The sequence below is a fragment of the Muscardinus avellanarius genome (assembly GCF_963383645.1).
Source record: "Muscardinus avellanarius genome assembly, chromosome: 15".
Taxonomy (NCBI): Eukaryota; Metazoa; Chordata; class Mammalia; order Rodentia; family Gliridae; genus Muscardinus; species Muscardinus avellanarius.
Genome location: NC_137801.1, coordinates 88,685,519 through 88,704,387, shown reverse-complemented (window position 1 = coordinate 88,704,387; position 18,869 = coordinate 88,685,519). Strand labels below are relative to the sequence as shown.

The following is an 18,869-nucleotide window of genomic DNA, read 5'->3' as shown; positions in this document are numbered from 1 at the left end:
GCGGGAGGTCCCCGCGTCCCTTCGCGGCCGGGGTGCCGGGTGGGGTCGGCTTCTGCTGCAGCATCCCAACACCCCCAGCCTCTCCTGGCGGCTCTGGGCGGCGGCCAGGCATCAACTCGGACCCCAGCCTCGCAGCCCGGAGCCAGTCCCCGCCGAGGTCCGCGGCGCCGCCCCTCCCTCCTCCGCGCGCGTCCTCCCGGGGTCCTGGAGACCCGGCGCGGCCCCGAGGGGCGGGGCGGGGCGGGGCTGCGGGGCTGGCGTCCTCCCGCCGCCCCTCCCTCCCTCCGGCCGGCCGGCTCCGCTCGCTCGGGCTCGGCCGGCGTCTGCAGGGGACCCGGGCCGCCGAGCGCCCTTTCCCCGGGCCGGGCGAGGGGCAACTTGGAAAACTTCTGCCAGGCCGGCTCCGGTGGGAGGCGCGGGCCGCCGGCGTCCCTGGACCTCCGAGGCCGGCATGGGGCTCCCGCGCCGCCTCCAGCCCCCCGCCTAGCGAGCGCGGCGCCCCGCGGCCACCATGGACCACCCGGAGCCCTACTCGGTGCAGGCCACCGCCGCCATCGCGGCCGTCACCACCTTCCTCATCCTCTTCACCATCTTCGGCAACGCGCTGGTCATCCTGGCCGTGCTGACCAGCCGCTCGCTGCGCGCACCGCAGAACCTGTTCCTGGTGTCGCTGGCCGCCGCGGACATCCTGGTGGCCACACTCATCATCCCCTTCTCGCTGGCCAACGAGCTGCTGGGCTACTGGTACTTCCGGCGCGCCTGGTGCGAGGTGTACCTGGCGCTCGACGTGCTCTTCTGCACCTCGTCCATCGTGCACCTGTGCGCCATCAGCCTGGACCGCTACTGGGCGGTGAGCCGCGCGCTCGAGTACAGCTCCAAGCGCACCCCGCGCCGCGTCAAGTGCGCCATCCTCACCGTGTGGCTCATCGCCGCCGTCATCTCGCTGCCGCCCCTCGTCTACAAGGGCGACCCGGGCCCCCAGCCGCGCGGGCGCCCCCAGTGCCAGCTCAACCAGGAGGCCTGGTACATCCTGGCCTCGAGCGTCGGCTCCTTCTTCGCTCCCTGCCTCATCATGATCCTGGTGTACCTGCGGATCTACCTGATCGCCAAGCGCAGCGGCCGCAGAGGCCCCAGGGCCAAGGGCGGCGCCGGCGGGGGCCAGGCCCAGCCCAGGCGCCCCGTCCCTGGGGGAGCTCCAGCCTCGGCCAGGGCGCCAACCCTGGACTCGCCTCTGTCCTCCGTCGGAGAGGCCGGTGGGCGCCCCCGGCCTCCTGGGGAGAAGGAGGAAGGGGAGCCCCCTGCCGAGCCTGGGACCAGGGCCCTGCCACCCGGCTGGGCTGCCCTTCCCAGCTCAGGCCAGGGCCAGGAGAAGGGCGCCTGCGGGACATCTCCCGAGGAGGAAGAGGAGGAAGAGGAAGAGGAGGAAGAGTGCGAGCCTCCAGCAGCCCCAGCGGCACCCGCCGCAGCTGGCGGCCCGCCCTTGCAGAAGCCGCAGGGGTCCCGGGTGCTGGCCACCCTGCGTGGCCAGGTGCTCCTGGGCAGGGGTGCGGGCGCGGTGGGGGTGCAGTGGTGGCGCCGGCGGGCGCAGCTGTCCCGGGAGAAGCGGTTCACCTTCGTGCTGGCCGTGGTCATCGGCGTCTTTGTCCTCTGCTGGTTCCCCTTCTTCTTCAGCTACAGCCTGGGTGCCATCTGCCCCCAGCACTGCAAGGTGCCCCGTGGCCTCTTCCAGTTCTTCTTCTGGATCGGCTACTGCAACAGTTCCCTGAACCCCGTCATCTACACCATCTTCAACCAGGACTTCCGCCGTGCCTTCCGAAGGGTCCTCTGCCGCCAGTGGACCCAGACGGCCTGGTGAGCCGCCCGCGGCTGCGGCGTGGGGTCGGGTTTCCCTGGGGCTCGGAGCCCCCTGGGAGAGGCAGGGGCAGAGGCGAGGTCCACGGGGTCCGCCCAAAGCCTTCCTTGCGCTCTGCTGCGGGGGACCTCCTTCCACCCTCTGCCCGAGCCTCGGACCTTCCCCAGTGTGGCAGAGGCCAGGGTGCAAGAGCGCCTCCCTCCCAGGCCCCCCAGGCCGGCGGCGGGCTTCCCTTTCCTGAGGATCCGTGTGCCTCGGCGGGGCACCGGCGTCTGGTGTTTCTTGTTTATTCACCCTCTGCCCCCAAAAGACCAGGGCGCCAAGCTTCCACTCTCCTAGAAGGACCTGCTCCGGAGGGAGGCGAGGGAGTGGAGGCCGTCCACCGCACCCACGCTCCCCGTGGGGTGCCGGATGGGCACGGGTGGCCTTGTCTTGGAGCATTTCCTTTTTTTTTGTTGGTACTGGGGTTTGAACCCAGAGGCATTTCACCTCTGAGCTGCACCCCAGCCCCATTTTTATTTTTGAACCAGGTTTTCACTAAGATGCAGACGGCCTCACCGAGCGGCTAAAGCTGGCTAGAGCCTGTGATCCTCTTGTCTCCGCCGCCACTGGGGTTACAGGTGAGCATCGCCGCTCCCAGCCGGCCTGCCTCTGGGCTTGGCTTTTGGACTGGTGGCGCCTTTAAAACCAGAATCATGAATCAGTTTTCTCGCCGACACCCCTGTGGGAGGCACGTGGCTGCCTCGTGGAGAGGCCCGGCCTCTGCCTCCATGGGAGACCTGGCTCACTGGCAGTCACCCCCTCAAAAGAAGGGTGACAATGGCTTGCCGCCCACTCGCTGCAGGGAGATGAAAGGCTCTGCGGAAAGCTCTGAGCTCCTTGGGGGACGCACCAGAGAACCATCAAATGTGATTACCCAGTGATATAAAAATCCCTATTCTCCGAGTTTACCGCCGCCCGCCTTCCTGGAGAATTTTGTTCTGTGCCTGGGGTGTGTGAATTCCTACCCCAAACTGGAAGTGGGGAGCGGCGCGCAGAATCCCTGCTTCGAGTCGCAGGCTTCCTTTGGGAACGTGCTCCTGAGCCCACAAAGGTTTGACTTATTACACTGCCGGGTGGCAGCCTCTCCGCATGTCGACCGCCACGAGAGGGTTCGCGGTGGCTTGACTCCCACCCGGCTGGGGCTAAGTCTTTTGTCATCAAACAGGCACAGTTTTCCCGGAGACGGCTAAAAATACCCACTCGGCAGCAGCGATGTGAGCTGAGAGGCCGAGGGGGTGGCGGAGCCCCCAGCTGGGGTGCTGGGGCTGGAGCCGCCGCGCTGCCGCTGCCCAGTGCCGGCCCCGGGGGACCCTTGGGAGGCATCACTGGTCGCCCCCAAGCGGGCGCCTTGTTGACAGTCTGGAACCCCACAGCGATGTGGCTCAGCCGAGGCCTCTCCCTCCTGGCTCTCCCCCACCCCAGACCCTGCCGCCAGGAGCCATGGGAGTCTATGGGGGGTGTTTCCCAGTCCACGGGCCTCTTGGCTTCAACACTGGGGCGGGGAAGGGGTGAGCGGCACAGACCCCAGCACCCTGCAGCTGTCCATCTTGGTCTTTGGCTGCAGTTCCCAGGCCAGGCCAGGACATTGGCCTGGGGTGTGGCCAGCGGGCTGGGGCCGGGGAGGGACTGGTTTGTGACCATCTGCTTACCGCCGACCCTTCGAGTGCCCCATGGGACCCCGGGTAATGTGGCCTCATGGCCCCCTTGTGATATGCGGTTTTTTTCTTTTTAAGTCTGAGCTATTTTATCAATAAAGGATATTTTGTAATAAGCCAGCAGTGTCATGGCTGCCAGTTATCCCCACATCACACTCTGGGTGGGGCCCAGTGAGCTGGGGCTCCCTCCCAGGCCCGGTGGTTCCGCCTGGTGTGACTGGCCGGTCCCCCACCAGGCCGCCTTGATGCATTTGGTGTGACCATGCTGAGGGTGGCTAGAGACCGTCTGCCTAGAAAGGAGAGAAAGGCGCGCTTCCCAGAGGAGGTGGCTCTGGATTGGGTTCTAGGGGAGGGGCAGGAGTGTACAGAGGGTCAGGCGAGGGCTGGGCGTGGTGACACGTGCCTGTAATCCCAGTACTTGAGAGGCTGAGACAAGAGGACCCCAGGTTTGAGGCCAGCCTCAGCAACTTAGACCCTCAGCAATTTTGTACTCTCAGTTTCAAAATAAAAGTGCTGGGGGTGTAGTTTAGAGGTAGAATGACCCGGGGTTCAATCCCCAGTAATCCCTGCGCCTGGGAGGCGGAGACAGGAGGATCGTGCAGGTTCAAAGCCAGCCTCGCTGGTTTAAGAGACCCTGTTTCCAAATAAAAAATATAAAAATAGGTCTGGGTGCGGCTGACCCTGGGAAGGGAGGGCGCGGGGGCCCAGCCTCTGGGGTGCAGGGACCTTCTACCCTCCCCATATATTTCTAGGGTCACACCTCTGCTGGGGACAGCAGCAGAGACCCCAGTGTGCCTACCACCAGGGACACGGCTATCAGGACCCAACACCTATGTTTACATGAATTGTTTCTGATCAGTGTGATTATTACTATTATCTTTTTTTTTGGTGCTGGAGATTGAACCCAGGAGCAGTCTACCTCCAAGCTACAGCTCCGCCCCCAGTCCCCCCCCTTTTTTTGCCGTACTGGGGATGGAACCCAGAGGCATTCTACCTCCAAGCTACACCCCCAGCCCAATTTTCTATTCTTTATTTTGAAACAGGGTCTTACTGAGTTGCAGAGGGCCTCACTAAGAAGTGAGGATCCGCGAACTGAGCTCCTCCTGTCTCAGCTTTCCAAATGACGGCCAATTTTATTTTTTTATTTTGAAACAGGGTCTTGCTAAGTTGCTGAGACCGGACTTGAACCTGTGACCTATTGGATGGGCATGTGCTACTGCACCTGGCTATTCCCTCTCTGTGACAGGCGGGGATACTGAGGCCGGGGACTTGCCTGAGGCCTGTTAAGAGAGCCGAAGCTGCCCAACTTAGTCTCAGCTGTGTCGCTAACAGGCCTGGGCCTCTGCTCCCTGCACAGCCCAGCAAAGGCTGCTCCTGTGAGCTGCAGAGTACTGTCTGCGAACCGCGATCCTTCTGTCTCAGCCTCCCGAATGCTGGGACTACAAGCGTGCTCACCACACCCCGCTGACCTCTGTCTTTTGGGGGGAGATCGGCGTCGCGAGAGCCCAGGCAAGGGTGCAAAGCCCCCACTCACCCTGCTGGCTCGCGGTCAGCAGGGAGGCAGGGCGAGCTCAGCTAAAATTAGGTCCCGGGATTCTTCACGCTCTACATCTGTCTGTCCTTCCACTGGGGTGGGAAGGCTGTTGTCGGGAGCCCGGATGTCAGCTCGCACCCGCACCCTCCCGGGGCCTGCGGCTCTGATCCGCTCACGCCGCGGCCTGGCCTCGGCCCAAGGCTCCTGCCCTTGGCTTGGGCTCCTGGCTGTCCAGGGATGAGCTACGATTTCCTCCCGCTCCGCGTCCTCTCCTCTCCCCTCCCGCCCCCTCGGCGACCGCGCCCCTCCCCTGAGCCTCGTGTGGACCCTCTGACTTCTGCCCCCGGTCAGCCAGCCGGCTCTTCAGGGTCCTGCGGGCTCCGGGGTCGTGGTAGCTGGGGCCGGGAGGGGACTGGAAGTGACTGTGGACAAAAAGAGCGTCCTCCCTGCTCCCTGCTCCCTGCGAAGAAGGCAGGACTATTTCTGTCCCGCCACAGCCCCCTGGGGCCCCTGACTCAGGGGTGGGCAGGTGGGGGAGGTGCTGGGCTGACCCGCGGGGGTCCTGACCTGGGTTCCCTCGGGAGGGGCAGGCCCTCTTTGGGCTGCAGGTGGGATCCTTCATCCCAGAGCAGCTGGGGTTCTAATGAAGCACCCTTGCCCCCCAGCTCCCATGGGGCCTGGGGTCACTTCAAGAGAGGACCCAGGTGTCCCTGTGTCCCTTTCCCACCCAGCCACCAGGCAGCTGTGAGGGAGGAGCTGAGGCTGCCTGGAGCACCGGCGGGGGGAGCACCAGAGGGAGGAGGAAGGAGACAGGGTTGCAAAGTGCCCTCTCCCGCAGCAGGCTGCAGACAGGGCAGCACCCTTTGATCTTAGCTCTCCCGGAAGCCCTGGCGGTGACCCTGGAGCCCCCCACTACATTGCTGGGTGACCTGGGGCAAGTGCCTTCACGTCTCTGGACTTCTTTGCTGTCAGATGAAGGACTGGCGTGTGCCTCTAAGGACAGCTGGTCGCTGGCCCAGGAGCCACCGGGCAGGGAGAGGGAAGAGGGAAACCAGGACCTTCTGCCCCATGTTGCCCTGTCTTTTTCCGCGAGAATCTATTGCTCTGGAATCAGCCTCTCCACCCGCCCACCAGGCTCCTCCCACCCTAGGTGTCTGAGCCTTAGAAGCGCCACCCTGGAGGTGGCGCACCAGGGCACGGGAGGCTGGAGCAGCTTGTGAGGTGAGGCTGCAGGGCTGCCGTCAGGGAGGTGGGCTCCTGGAGAGCCATGCTCCCCCGGGGTCGTGGCTTGGAAGGTCACCAGGTGAAGCTAGAGACCTGCGTCCTTCAGCCGTGGCGGCCACCTGAGCAGGCCCTGTGTCCCCGTGTCCAGGGCATCTCCCTGCCAGGACCGCCCCAAAGCCAGGACCCTGCGGCCTTGCCCTGGACCGTGGCGGGCCAGGAGCGCTCTGGCAGACCAGGGCAGCCTTGGCCTTAGCCAGCCTGGCTGGAGACCCTGGGCTCTGGGGTCACGCCTCTGCTTTGGGGTTTTCGGGTTTTGTTTTGTTTTCTCTACAGTATCCTGGAGAAGTTCTGCTGGGAGACTCTACCCTGCCCTCGGCTGAACTAGAAACGGAAAAGCTTTTCGCAGAGTCAGGGAAATACAGGGGTGTCCAGAGGGCGTTCAGGGACCAGCTTCAGAGTGTGCAAGTGGGAGGGCTAGAGGGCCCCTGAGAGGGTGGCTGGCGTCATCCCGGCACAGAGCGGCTTTGGAGTTAAACCTGACCCTGTGGCTTCCTGGCTGTGTGGTCTCAGGCAGACCGCTAACCCACTCTGAGCTCAATCTCCTCACATTTGAAGTAGGATGACACTTGCTACTTTAAGATCGGAAAGGTCATGCCTGGGAGGCTGAGACAGGAGCATCTCAGGTTTGAGGCCAGCTGTAGCAACTTTGGGAGGCCCTCAGCAACTCTGTGAGACTGTTTCAAAATAAAATAGCATGGGAGTGCAGCTCAGAGGTAGAGTGCCCTTGGGTTCCAGTACCAAAAAAAAAAAAAAAGATTTTAAAGGGGTGCTGCTACGTATATAATAGGCCCTCCTTAAGGTGCACGGGGGCCTGGGATTGGCACCTGTGAATGGCAGAGCCACCGACCTGCAACCCAGGTCCTCTTCCGCTAGTTGGCGCCCCCTTACTGCCCAGCGGCCTGAGGGAAGGAAGGTGATTGTCCTGGAAGGCGGCTGTCCTGTGCGTTCAGGCTGTGGTACCTGCCCTCTTTCACGCGTTGCTTTCTTTCATGGGCTTCAAAGCTTTGTTCTTGGAGTGCTCCAGCAGGTCCTCTCAGTGTGTAGCGGAGGTGGGAAGGTTTTCAGGCAAATGTGTGGTAAAAAAATGCTACATCTGTACCCTAACCCCCACTGCAGCGCCCATGGCAGACATCAATAATGGACCCCAGAGCTCTCTCCCCGAGTGCATAAGCTGCAGGGAGCCGAGGCCGACCTTGGCAGATGGCTGCTGGTAGAGAGGGACAAGGGGGCAGGGATGCCTCTCAGGCGCATTCCCTCAGGAGTGGAAAAGCAGGCAAGGATGGTTTGAGAGTTGCCCCTGCTGTTTGTGCGTCTGATTGCTGGCTTCCAGAGTGGGCGTTCTTGCTCCCCGGGCTCTAGGAGTGGAATTTGCACCCCGATTCTCTCCTCCTGCCGATGGGCTTCAGCCCTGAGGCCCCCGTCCCACCGCCAGTGGGCCTTCATCCATGTCTTGCCCTCTGTCTTGGGGCCCTGTCTAGCAGTGCCCAGCAAGTAATGTCAAGCCACCCCTGGAAGTGCGGCGAGGTGGGGAAAACCATCTTCAGGAGAGCTCTTCCAGGAGGGGAGTGGTTGGAGGGTCCAGAAATAGACTCGAGCGAGAACAGATGTGGCACGTGGCTGAACCCTCACAGTGCAGCTTTGGCTGAGCGGGGCGTGCAGGTTGGGACAGGTGGGGTGCGCTGGGGACCCTGGCGTAGGCAGGCACAAGATGGATAGCGGGTCCAGGAGAAGCAATTTGGAGGGCCCTGTGCTGACTCGGCCTGGACACCTGGCTCCTTCCCACCCTGTGTCTCAGTGTGCTGAGCTTGGTGCCCAGCTCCCTGGGTCCAGCAGGTGAGAGAGCGGCCACCAGGGGTCTAGTGGGTGCCACTGGGGGAAGGGAGGCAGGGCTCAGTACGTCCCCGGTGGGTGGCAGTCGTAGAGGCAGGAGGAAAGGGCTGTGTCCTGTAGAGGCCCGGAGGCTGGCGCCCCGGGCAGACAGACCACAGGGCCAGGGGCTGGGGCCATCTCCCCAGGGTCTGGACTTCCTCAGGTTCTGAGCTGCCTTCGCCCCGGGCTGCCCCCTAGGGGGCGGAGGACAGGGTGGAGGGAGGCCCAGCCAGGGCCCAGCTCCAGAGGTCTCTGACTAAAAATAAGTTGGGATGTCAGGGTCCCCAGCCTCCAGGAAGCGGGGAGGGACAGGAGCGTTGGGAGCAGCCTCTGCAAGCGCGGGCGAGGGGCGGGAGGAGGCAGAGCCTCAGCCGCGGCGTCCAAAAACCTTGTTTATTTTTTCTCTGCCTGACATCTCTTAGGCTCCTGCTCCTGTGTCAGGCCAGGACCCCTGAATGTGTGGTGCCCTTGGGTCCCCCCACATGCCTGGTTCCTGGGGACCCCTGAGAAATCCTGCCTGGGAGCTGGGCGTGGTGCTGCACACTGTGATCCCAGCATTGGGAGGCTGAGGTAGGAGGATCACAGGCTTGAGACCCTCTGCAACTTGGTAACACTGCCTGCCTGTCTTTCTGTCTTTCTTCATTCTTTCTTTCTTTCTTTCTCTCTTTCTTCATTCTTTCTTTTTTGAGGTACTAGGGATGGAACCCAGGGACTTTCTACCTCCGGGCTACACTCCCAGACCTATTCTATATTTTATTTGGAAGCAGGGTCCTACTAAGTGGCTGAGAGCCTCACTGAGTAGCTGAGGCTGGCCTCGAACCTGTGTGATCCTCCTGTCTCAGCCTCCCAAGTACTGGGATTATAAGCGTGCGCCACCACGCCCAGCTTGACATTGTGTTTCAAAATTAAAAAAATAAAATAGGGCTGGGGATATAACTCAGAGGTAAAATGTCCCTGGGCTCAATCCCAAGTACAAAAAAAAAAAAAAAAAAAATAGAGGTGATGCTGGAAGTGTAGCTCAGAGGTAGAACACCCTTGGGTTTAATCTCCAGGACCTAAAAGAAGAGCAGAAAAGAAATCCTGCCAGGGGAGAGCAGCTTGGCAGTGAGAGGACCAGGTGTCAGAGACCCCGTCTGGAGGATGGGCGTGACCTGTCGGGTCTGACGCCATCTCTAGCCCTTCTCTTTGTCCCCCAGAGGCAGAAAGCAGGCCCAGGCGGTTCAGGGCCTTGCCCCTGTCCCACGGCGGGAGCCACCAGCTCCGTCTCCACAGCCCAGGGCACGGCTCCGCCTGGGGCTTCAGCCCAGACAGGGCAGCGTGGCCCACGGACACCCTCACCACCTGCCGCCGGCTCCGCGGCGGGGCTGCGGTGCCCAGAGGGCGCCGGCCTGCAGAGCACACCGAGGCGACGCGGAGCAGCCCTTCGCCCTGATGCTGGCCGAGGGGGCTCCGAAGACGCCGCTGCCCTTGCGGTGACCAGGCCCCGGCCTCCCTCAGCACACACCGGCTCCCCAGGCCCAGCCCGGGGCCGCCCGTCCCCACCCTCCCTCTTTCCTCTCCTGCAGTCCTCGCTGCTCCAAAGAGCCTCCGCCACGCGGCCCTGGCCCCGCAGAGGTCCCGCTTGGTGGCCGCCGCCGCCCTGTGCCCTGACGGCAGTGGGCTCGGGTGGCGGGAGAGTGTCGTGAGTGTCTCGGGTGGCCCAAGAGGCCCCTGCCACCCTCAGCAGCAGGGCAGGCCCCGGGGCTGACAATCTGTGCCCCTCAGGCCCCTGGACTTGCCTCCTGTTTTATAAAGCCTCTGTTTTTGAATTTTCTAGAAGGGTTCACTACTCTGTGCCCTGCCTCAGCCGCTGTTCTCAGTAGTCATCTCAGTCTCTCTCTGTCTTTTGCGGGTCTGGGGATGGAACCCAGGGGCAGTCTACCTCTGAGCTACACACCCAGCCCTATTTTTTAGTCTTTATTTTGTTTATTTATTTATTTGGTGGTACTGGGGTTCCTGGAAACCCTTTTACCTCTGGGCTATACTCTCAGACCTATTTTATAGTTTTTATTTGGAAACAGGACCTCTTAAGCCAGCGCGGCTGGCTTCGAACCTGCTCCATCCTCCGGTCTCAGCCTCCCGAGTGCTGGGATTATAAACGTGCACCACCACACCCGGCCTAGTAATCTCTCTCTTACACAAACATCCTCCTCTCTCAGCAGCCCTGTTCCTGGAGAAAGGCAGCTCGAAGCTTCTGGAAGCCCATGGAAGCTCCCATCCACAGGCCGGTCCCACTATTCCAGTGCGCCCCTCTCTGGTGGGCGTTCCAGTGCTGGGGTTATTTCAGGGGTGCAGAGGTCTGCGTTCTGTCACTGAGGAGCCTGGAGTGGGCTGGGGGTGTTGCCCTGAGCAGCTGGTCAGCGCTGGCCAAGATGCCTGTGAGAAGCCAGCACCTCGTCCTCCCAGGGTCCAGCATCGCTAACAAGCAGGCCTCCCGCACGCCGCCCCAGGGCTTGGTTTACTCCCACCCCGCTCCCGGGGGCTCGGGGGAGAGGCCGATGGCACCCAGGACATCCAGGATGGAGGCCGGAAGGCCAGCCGCGGCCACCACAGCTTTGTGGCTGGGGCTGTCCCAGACTGGAGGGGGCCGGACAGGAGCATCGGCCTCTGGGTTCCCACGCCCCTGACTCAGGAGAGCCGCGCTGAGCCAGGTCCCACGGTTACCCTGCAGGCAAGCAGCAGCCCCCCGGTGCCGTAGACTGCAGCGACAAGGAAGAACACGGTGTCCTGTCTGCAGCCCTGGCCCTTTTCAGCAGGTGCCAGAGGGCTGGGCTCTGGGGGAAAGCCTCGGGCTGGGACCCCTGGAGAGAGGCCCCTCCGACCCTCTGGCTTGCTGTGTGACCCCGACAAGCCGCTGGCCTTCTCTGGCTCCTGTGAGATCATCCGTAAAACAAGGCCGCTGCTGCACCTCGCCCGAGGCCGTGGCGAGGGCGACCTGGAGAGACCTCACAGTGCCTGCGTCTCCAGCCCTGGGCAGGATGGACAGGGAAGCGGGGCCTGGGGCCCGACTTGGAGGCCGGCCCTGCGTGGCCTCGGGTTGGGCGTATCCAGCTGAGCCCCGGCATCACCAGGGCTGCCCCTTCTTCCTCTGTCATTCACCAATAATTGTTCTACGAGCTACATCTGTTGTCATGGCGACATATTACCATCCCTAGATAAAAGTCCTGTTTGCAGGGGAGTTTGCTGTCTCCAGCTCCCTGGGCTCCATCACTGTGGTCCTTGACACCACCTTGGGGCTCCGTAGCCGGCCGGCTGCCCGCCCGCCCGCCCGCCTGCCTGCCTTCCTCCCTTCCTTCCTTCCTTGTACTCGGGATTGAACCCATGGGCATTCTCCCTCTGAGCTAGACCCTCGGCCCGATTTTATTTTTAAAACAAATTTTCACTAAGTGGCTGAGGGCCTCTCAGTTGCTGAGGCTGGCCTCTAGCCTGCAATCCTCCTGTCTCAGCCTCCTCAATACTGGGATTACATGCACGTGCCAGCTGTCCTTTCTTGGGAAGAAGTCAAACCTGTCTTCCAATGTCTTAGAACTCTGTCGCTTTGCTTCCCACCGACTGCGTCCCTGGGCCGCCCTCCCTCCCTCCCTCTCCCTGGTCCTGGGTCCAGCTCCTCCCCTCTCCTGACCGCTCCCCCACATCCCCCCCTCGCTCTCCCTCCTTCTCTGCCACCCTTGGGAGCAGGGGCGCAGGAGGGCGGGTGGCGGGCAGGCAGAACTGCAGTGGGGAGCGCGGGGCCGGCGGGCTTTGGGGGGCGCTGGAGCCCCAGCCGGGCTGTTTTGTGTGTGTTGCCAGGAGGGGCTCCACTGCTCCCAAAGGAGCCCCCGCCCCGCCCTCGGCCCCGCCCGCCAGGCCCGGGAGGCAAGCAGCAGGCCAGGAACCTCGGATCCGAGGCCCCAGCTTGCTCTCCGCACGCGGCTGGCCAGTAGCGGAGGCAGGATTAGAAAAGTCCATCCCATGCCGGGCCCGGTGGCGCACGCCTGTAATCCCAGCACTCAGGAGGCTGAGACCGGAGGATCGCGGTTCACAGACAGCCTCAGCTACTTAGTGAGGCCCTCGCAACTCAGTGAGACCGGTTTCAAAAAATAAAAAGTCTAAAAATGGGGCTGGGGATGTAGAGCTCGGAGGTAGAATGTCCCTGGGTTCCATCCCCAGTACTGCACACGCACAAAAAACTTCACCCCATAGCCAAGGCTCACTAACCAGGTGTAATAACCGTGATGGTAAGAGCAGCGACAGTGATGACGCTGTTCAGTGCGTGCTCAGTGTGTCAGATGCTGCGTTTGGGAACACTTGGAACTGGTTTAACCCACACTGCAACCCTCCGAGACCGGGACCCTGAGCGTGTGTGTGCGTGTGCGTGTGCGTGTGTGTGTGTGTGTGTGTGTGTGTGTGACTGGGGATTGAACCCAGGGGCATTCTACCTCTGAGCTACAACCCAGCCCTATTTTATTATAAATTAATTAACAATATTGAGGATTGAACCCAATGACATTCTACCTTCGAGCTACAGCCCCCAGCCTGATTTTATTCTTATTTGGGAACAGGGTTTCTCTAGGTTGATAGAATTTTTTTCTTTTCTTTTCTTTTTTTTTTTTTGGTGGTACTGGGGTTCCTGGAAGCCCTTCTACCTCCGGGCTACACTCCCAGACCTATTTTTACATTTTTATTTTGCAAACAGGGTCTCCTAAGCCAGCATGCGCGGCTGGCTTCGAACCTGCATGATCCTCCTGTCTCTGCCTCCCAAGCGCGGGGATTACAGGCATGTGCCACCATGCCTGGCCCCTATTTTATTCTTTTTATTTTAAAACAGGGTCTTACTAAGCTACTGAGGCTGGCCTTGCACCTGTGATTCTCCTGTCTCAGCCTCCCAAGTACTAGAATGACAGGTGTGTGCCACCACGCCCGGCTGCATCTATCTACTTTCCCAACGAGGGAATCAGGGCACAGAGGGGCCGAGTAAGTTTCTCAGGATCACGTGTGTGGTGGTCAGGGCTGTGGCGGAATTTGAGCCCAGGCCTTTCCGCCTCTTAACCCTGAGCGTTGCCACCACCCCTGTGGTAGAGAGAGGACTGAGGCTGGGCTTTGGGAAAGAGCGGAGGCCGTTGTGCGGGACCCTCTGCTCCTCCTCGCTGAGTTCCAGGTCACGGGGGTGGGGAGGGGGCACACTTGGCAGGCCGGCAGGTCCTCCGGCAGCACGCGCCTCCCCTCGCCCAGCACCCAGGCTCTCAGGAGGCAGGAGGCTGAGGCCCGGCTGGGAGCATCCGTGGCCCTTCTTATTCTGTCGCTCCGGTCCCTGGAGGGGCTCGGGCCTTGGAACACGCTGTCCCGGCGTGCCGCTGTCGCGATGATGAAGAGCAGGTTATTTTTAACGCCAAGACTCATGGACAGAAGCCTCTTCCAGGCCGGGGGAAGGGACCAGGCAGACGGGGGCCACGCCAGGCGCGCCCTCCGCTTCCTCCAGGATCACAGTGCGGCTCTGGCTGCGGGGCTCAGGGCAGGCAGTGCATGGCTGCCCCTGGCCCTCAGCCCCCCAGGAGGGCCTGACAGTGGGGGACCCCAGAAGCCAGTGCAGCTCCTCCCTAGGAGCGGCGTGTCTGGGAGCTGACCGCAGGGCTGTGCTCGGGCCGGGCCTACTCGGTCCTGCTCCCTCCTTTGAGCCCCGCAGGCCCTGTGCGGTTTGAGTTGGAGCCCCGTGGATTCTAGATGACAGTGTGAGCCCCACTTCTTCAGACACCTCACAGCTTGCTACTGCTGGCCCCAGCACCCCGTTTATTCAGTCCCTGCTGAGCCAGATGCTACACTGGCCGCAGGGCCCACTTTCTTCCTGACCCCTCGGAGGAGGGTGGGGGTGCCTGCCCCACCGCCACTTGGGTCTCACCATCTCTGCCTCCAGGGCCTGCAGAGAATGTCCTTTTAGACACTTTTTTTGGGGGAGGGGTCAGGGGATTGAAACCAGGGGTGTTCTACCTCCAAGTTACACTCCCGGTGCTTTTTAAATTTATTTTTATTTTTATAATTAATTAATTAAGTTTTTGTGTGTGTGGTACTGGGAATGGAACCCAGGGGCCTTCTACCTCCAGGCTACACTCCCAGACCTATTTTATATTTTTTTGGAAACAGGGTCTCGCTAAGTAGCTGAGGCCGGCTTTGAACCTGTGTGACCCTTCTGTCTCAGCTTCCCAAGGGCTGGGATGACAAGCGTGCGCCACCACGCCCCCTCCTCTTTTTATTTTGAAGCAGGGTCTTGCTAAGTTGCTGAGGCTGGCTTTGAACCTGCCATCCTCCCGTCTCAGCCTCAGCTGGGTCTGCGCTGACTCCTGCTGGGCCTGAGTGACTGGCCTCACAATGTGATCATGGGTCCCTCAGCGGCTCTGTAGGGTGGCGCTGGGCTGTCGGCCTCAGGGTCGCAGGATGGCAGGGCCAGGTGGGAGCTGAGCTTCCCTGGTGGGCGTTCAACAGGGTGGGGCAGCCTCAGCTCCCAGTCACAGGGACAGCCTGGCCTGGTCCTTTGCCCAGGCCCCCCAGCCCCCCCCAGGCAGCCTTATCTCCCGCAACCCAGACTCGCCTGAAGCACTTCCTTGATTAGAGGCTGACAGTGGCTCCCGGCTGACCACAACACGACAAAGCCCAGAGCCCTCAGAGTGACTTGCTGTGAGGGCAGCCTCAGGCCAGGGACGGGGAGCCGCCACCCAGGGCCTGGCCACGGTGCCCAGCCCCTGCTCCCCAGGGAAGAGCCCGGCAGGTGGACAGCTCCCATGCGTGGTCCTCATCAGTTTCCCTTTGGCAGCCACCCTGGTGGCCGCCGCCAGACCGTAGCGCCAGGGGGCAGATGGACCCTGGGCGCACGTCACCTCTGGCCTCAGCCTGGACTGTGAGGAGAGCGAGCCGCCGGCGCTCAGCGCAGAGGCGGGGAGCTCTGGGGCGGGAGTGAGTGCACTGATTAGCACCCTGACAGAGCTGGGAGAGTGGCGGGGAGCAGGGGCGCTCAGGGAGCAGGCCGGAAGGCTGACTCCCTCCTCTGCCCTCTGCCTTCCCCCGCTGTGTCCCCTCCAGGCTCCAGGCTTTAAGAGGACTTTGGTGTCCTGGCCTGCGGAGCCCTCTGCAGCCAGCCCTTCTCCAGAGCTCTCCCTCCACCCCTCCCTCCCGCAGGGTCAGGAGTGTGGGCGCTCTGCCTCTGTGCCCGTGGAGCGTGGCGGGCCAGGGAGCCAGCCAGGAGGCCGGGGCTGGGGGCACCTGCTGTGACCTGGGCCAACTGAGGCATAGGAGAGCCGTACAGGGCGGACGCTGGCCGGAGAGGAGCGCCTGGCCCAGCGCCCAGGGAAGGCTGGGGAGCCCACCTGCCCCTCCCCATTTCCTCCGCTCTCCTCGCCCCGGCTTTCGGTCATGGGCTCTGTGTGGGCAGCGGCCTACCCAGAGGGAGCCCTGGTAGCATCTTCAGGGGTGCGACCCAGATCAGCCCCCTAGCTTGCTATGGTTGCCGCAGCTGCCCCCAGGGAGCTTTGCCATCTTAGGGGAAGCCTCTGGGCTTCCTGGCCCTCAAGTTGGCCTGTCCAATGGAGCACCTGTGATCGGCATGTGCCCATGGACCGCACTCCAAGGAACCCATTTTCTTCCTCTTTCTTTCTTTCTTTCTTTCTTTCTTTCTTTCTTTCTCTCTTTCTTCTTTCTTTCTTTCTCTCTTTCTTTCTCTTTCTTCTTTCTTTCTTTTTTTCTCTTTCTCTCGCTCCCTTTCTTTCTCTCTTTCTTTATTTCTTTTTCTTTCTTTCTTTGCGGTACTAGGGGTGGAACCCAGGGGCACTCTATCTCTGAGCTACACCCCCAGCCCTATTATTTTTATTCCTTTTTTTTTTGTGATGGAACCCAGGGGCATTCGCCCTCCGAGCTACACCCCCTGCCCTATTTTTTATTCTTTATTTTGAAACCAGGTCTCACTGAGATGCAGAGGGCCTCACTAAGTAGCTGGGGCTGTCCGTGAACCGCAATCCTCCTGTCCCAGCCTCCCAAATGCTGGGATTACAAGCGTGCGCCACCACGCCCGGCTGCCTGACCCAAGGAACCCGTTTTCAGGCCATGGGCGCACACAGACACTGGAACACCGCGACAGTGTGCGCTGCACAGGGGATCGCGCTTGCGCCGCAGTCCCAATGTATCCCGCTGGCGCCAAGCCGCCGCTGTCTCTCGCTGGAAACATGTTTTCCTGGTCCCCGCCGCCATCCTGGCCTGCTCAGTTCCGCACGTTGCCTCTCGGCCCAACGTGCAGCAGCCATCCCCAGGCCGCCCGCGCTGCCAGGCCCCGCTCCTAGCGGCACAGCCGCCCATTATTAAGAGCGTCTCTGCTCACCGAGACGCAGGTGCTTTCTGTTGTTAGGGTCCGAGAGTCACCCCCTTACCCAAATAACGAAGGACACACCAAGGTTGCAACTCACAAGCAGAGTTTATAGTGCTGCAGCTCTCACTGGCATGCCAGGGGTCGAGACTCCTTCACTAGCTTGACTGTCAGTAGAGGAATTGCCCAGCAGCTACCAGAGGGAGCCTCTGGCCGAGCTAGCGTTCAGCCTCAGTAGACAGCAAGGAAAGTGGTCGGAGCTCGACCCTGAGCACACTTCAGGCTCTATTTTTATAGCCCCTGGAGGGGTGGTTACACACGTCACAGCCCGCCAAAAGGTAGGATATAACCAATCAGATAAAAAGGTAAACAAGTACAACCAATAATTTCAAAAGAAAGCACACACACACTTGAATTACAGCAAATAGTCTTAAATGACAGCCTTTCTACGTCACTGCCCGCCAAAGAGTGACTTTCTCTTTCATGCTTGGTTACTATGGCAACCTTCAGCTCGGCCCCTGAGTACTGACCGTTTGAGGAGCCCTCCGGGTGCTTCCTTGAGATAAAGTTGCGGTGAGCTTGGGCCTCACTTCCAAGAAAAATAGCTTCATTCCCTAAATTACTTTATACTATTTTAAAATATCTCAAACTTTAAAAAACAATTCTTAACATCAAGAATTTTGAAAAACAAGTCTATCCTTAAAATAATTTCTAATAGTAACCTAGGTTTTTAAATTAAAACAACTTTTAACATTAAGGTAGCTGGGACATAAGCAAGCAGTTTCACAGAAGCCAGAACTCAGGCAGTTATCATAAGCAGGAACTTACAAGTTGTACTTTATATTGGCAAGTGGGGTTACCGAAGCAGAGACTCACAGTTTTATTCTAGGTTAATTCTTCACATTTTAATTTTATCAGGAGAGGGGAATGTTTCCTCACAGTACTCTCACATGTTTTTGTTACTCTCTTACTTCTACAAGGGTCCTATTTTAATTCTAATATCCTGCTTTCTTATTTCTAGTAGATTCCCTATACTAGTATTGTCAATATCTTAGATTCTTCTTCCTGCATTCCTTCACTGTTTCCACCATGACGAGGAAACGCTGGCTGCCCTGACGTCTGGAGCGCTCTGAAGGTGAGGAAGCCCCTGCTCCTGGCGAGATTTCCCCTCCAGGACGGGGCGGGTGAGGTTTCTGGACGGGGGCTGCTGGTCCAGGGCTGCACGGCTCTTCCATCCCAGGGGTGGAAAGGCCCCAGCGGCTGGCGCCTCCCTCCTTGAGGCCAGGACGCTGAGGCCAGAGGGCGCTGCGCTCGCCGAGCCGGCCCCAGGGTTGGCTCCTTCGACGGCAGTCCTGCCACTGAGCTCGGGACCCCGGTACTGGAGCAGCGGCCCCTTGAGGTCTCGTGTCCTGCGAACGAGGGCCACGCTGCCGCAAGTGACATCCACGGAGGTGGGTGGTGTCTTAAATAAACATCTACTGAGGTAGAATTCACACACCTTTATTTTTTTCTCTCCCCCTCTCTCTCTCTCGTGGTACTGGGGATGGAACCCAGGGGTGTTCTATCTCCGAGCTACACCCCCAGCCCTATTTTTTATTCTTTATTTCAAAACAGGGTCTCACTGAGTTTCAGAGGGCCTCAGTAAGTAGTAGCTGAGGCTGTCTCTGATCTGTGATCCTCTTATCTCAGCCTCCCGATTACTGGGATTACAAGCATGTGCCACCATACTCGGCTCTTTATTTTTTTTTGAAACAGGGTCCCACTAAGTAGCTGCTGAGGCTGGCCTTGAAGCCATGATCCTCCTGCCTCAGCCTCCCAAGAACTGGGATGACAGGAGTGCGCCACCGCTCCTGGCTGCCGGCTTCTGAGCAGCGCTCACAGCCCCCATTTCTGGAGGCTGCAGGGCACACTGGCCTTAGGCCCCTGGCTCGAGGATGGGGCGTCTCCCTGTGATCTCATGCGGCCTCCCCCTGAGTGTCCCCGTTCTCACAGGGCTCCGAGTCACACTGGTTTCAGGCCCACCCTAATGACCTCACTAGAACTCAGCCATCTTTTAAAAAAGGAAAACTCTCAAAATGCAAACTTTCTGTGGTACTGAGGATTGGAACTAGGGGGATTCTACTTCTTAGCTATACCCCAAACCACCACCTCCTCCTCCTCCTCCTCTTCTTTTTCTTTCTTTCTTTCTTTTCTTTCTTTCTTTTTTTTTTTTTTTTTTGCGGTCCTGGGGATGGAACCCAGGGGCATTTTACCTCCAAGCTATACCCCCAG

The 18,869-nt window shown here is 60.3% G+C and overlaps 1 protein-coding gene across 1 annotated transcript; it reads left to right on the top strand.

Annotated features, from left to right (window-relative positions):
* Positions 1-511: 511 nt before the first annotated feature.
* ADRA2B (adrenoceptor alpha 2B) lies at positions 512-1,855 on the top strand (the record flags this gene model as incomplete). Its single annotated transcript, XM_080712097.1, has 1 exon — positions 512-1,855. The coding sequence occupies one exon, from the start codon at positions 512-514 to the stop codon at positions 1,853-1,855; it is 1,344 nt and encodes a 447-aa protein (XP_080568223.1).
* Between the last annotated feature and the right edge of the window lie 17,014 nt (positions 1,856-18,869).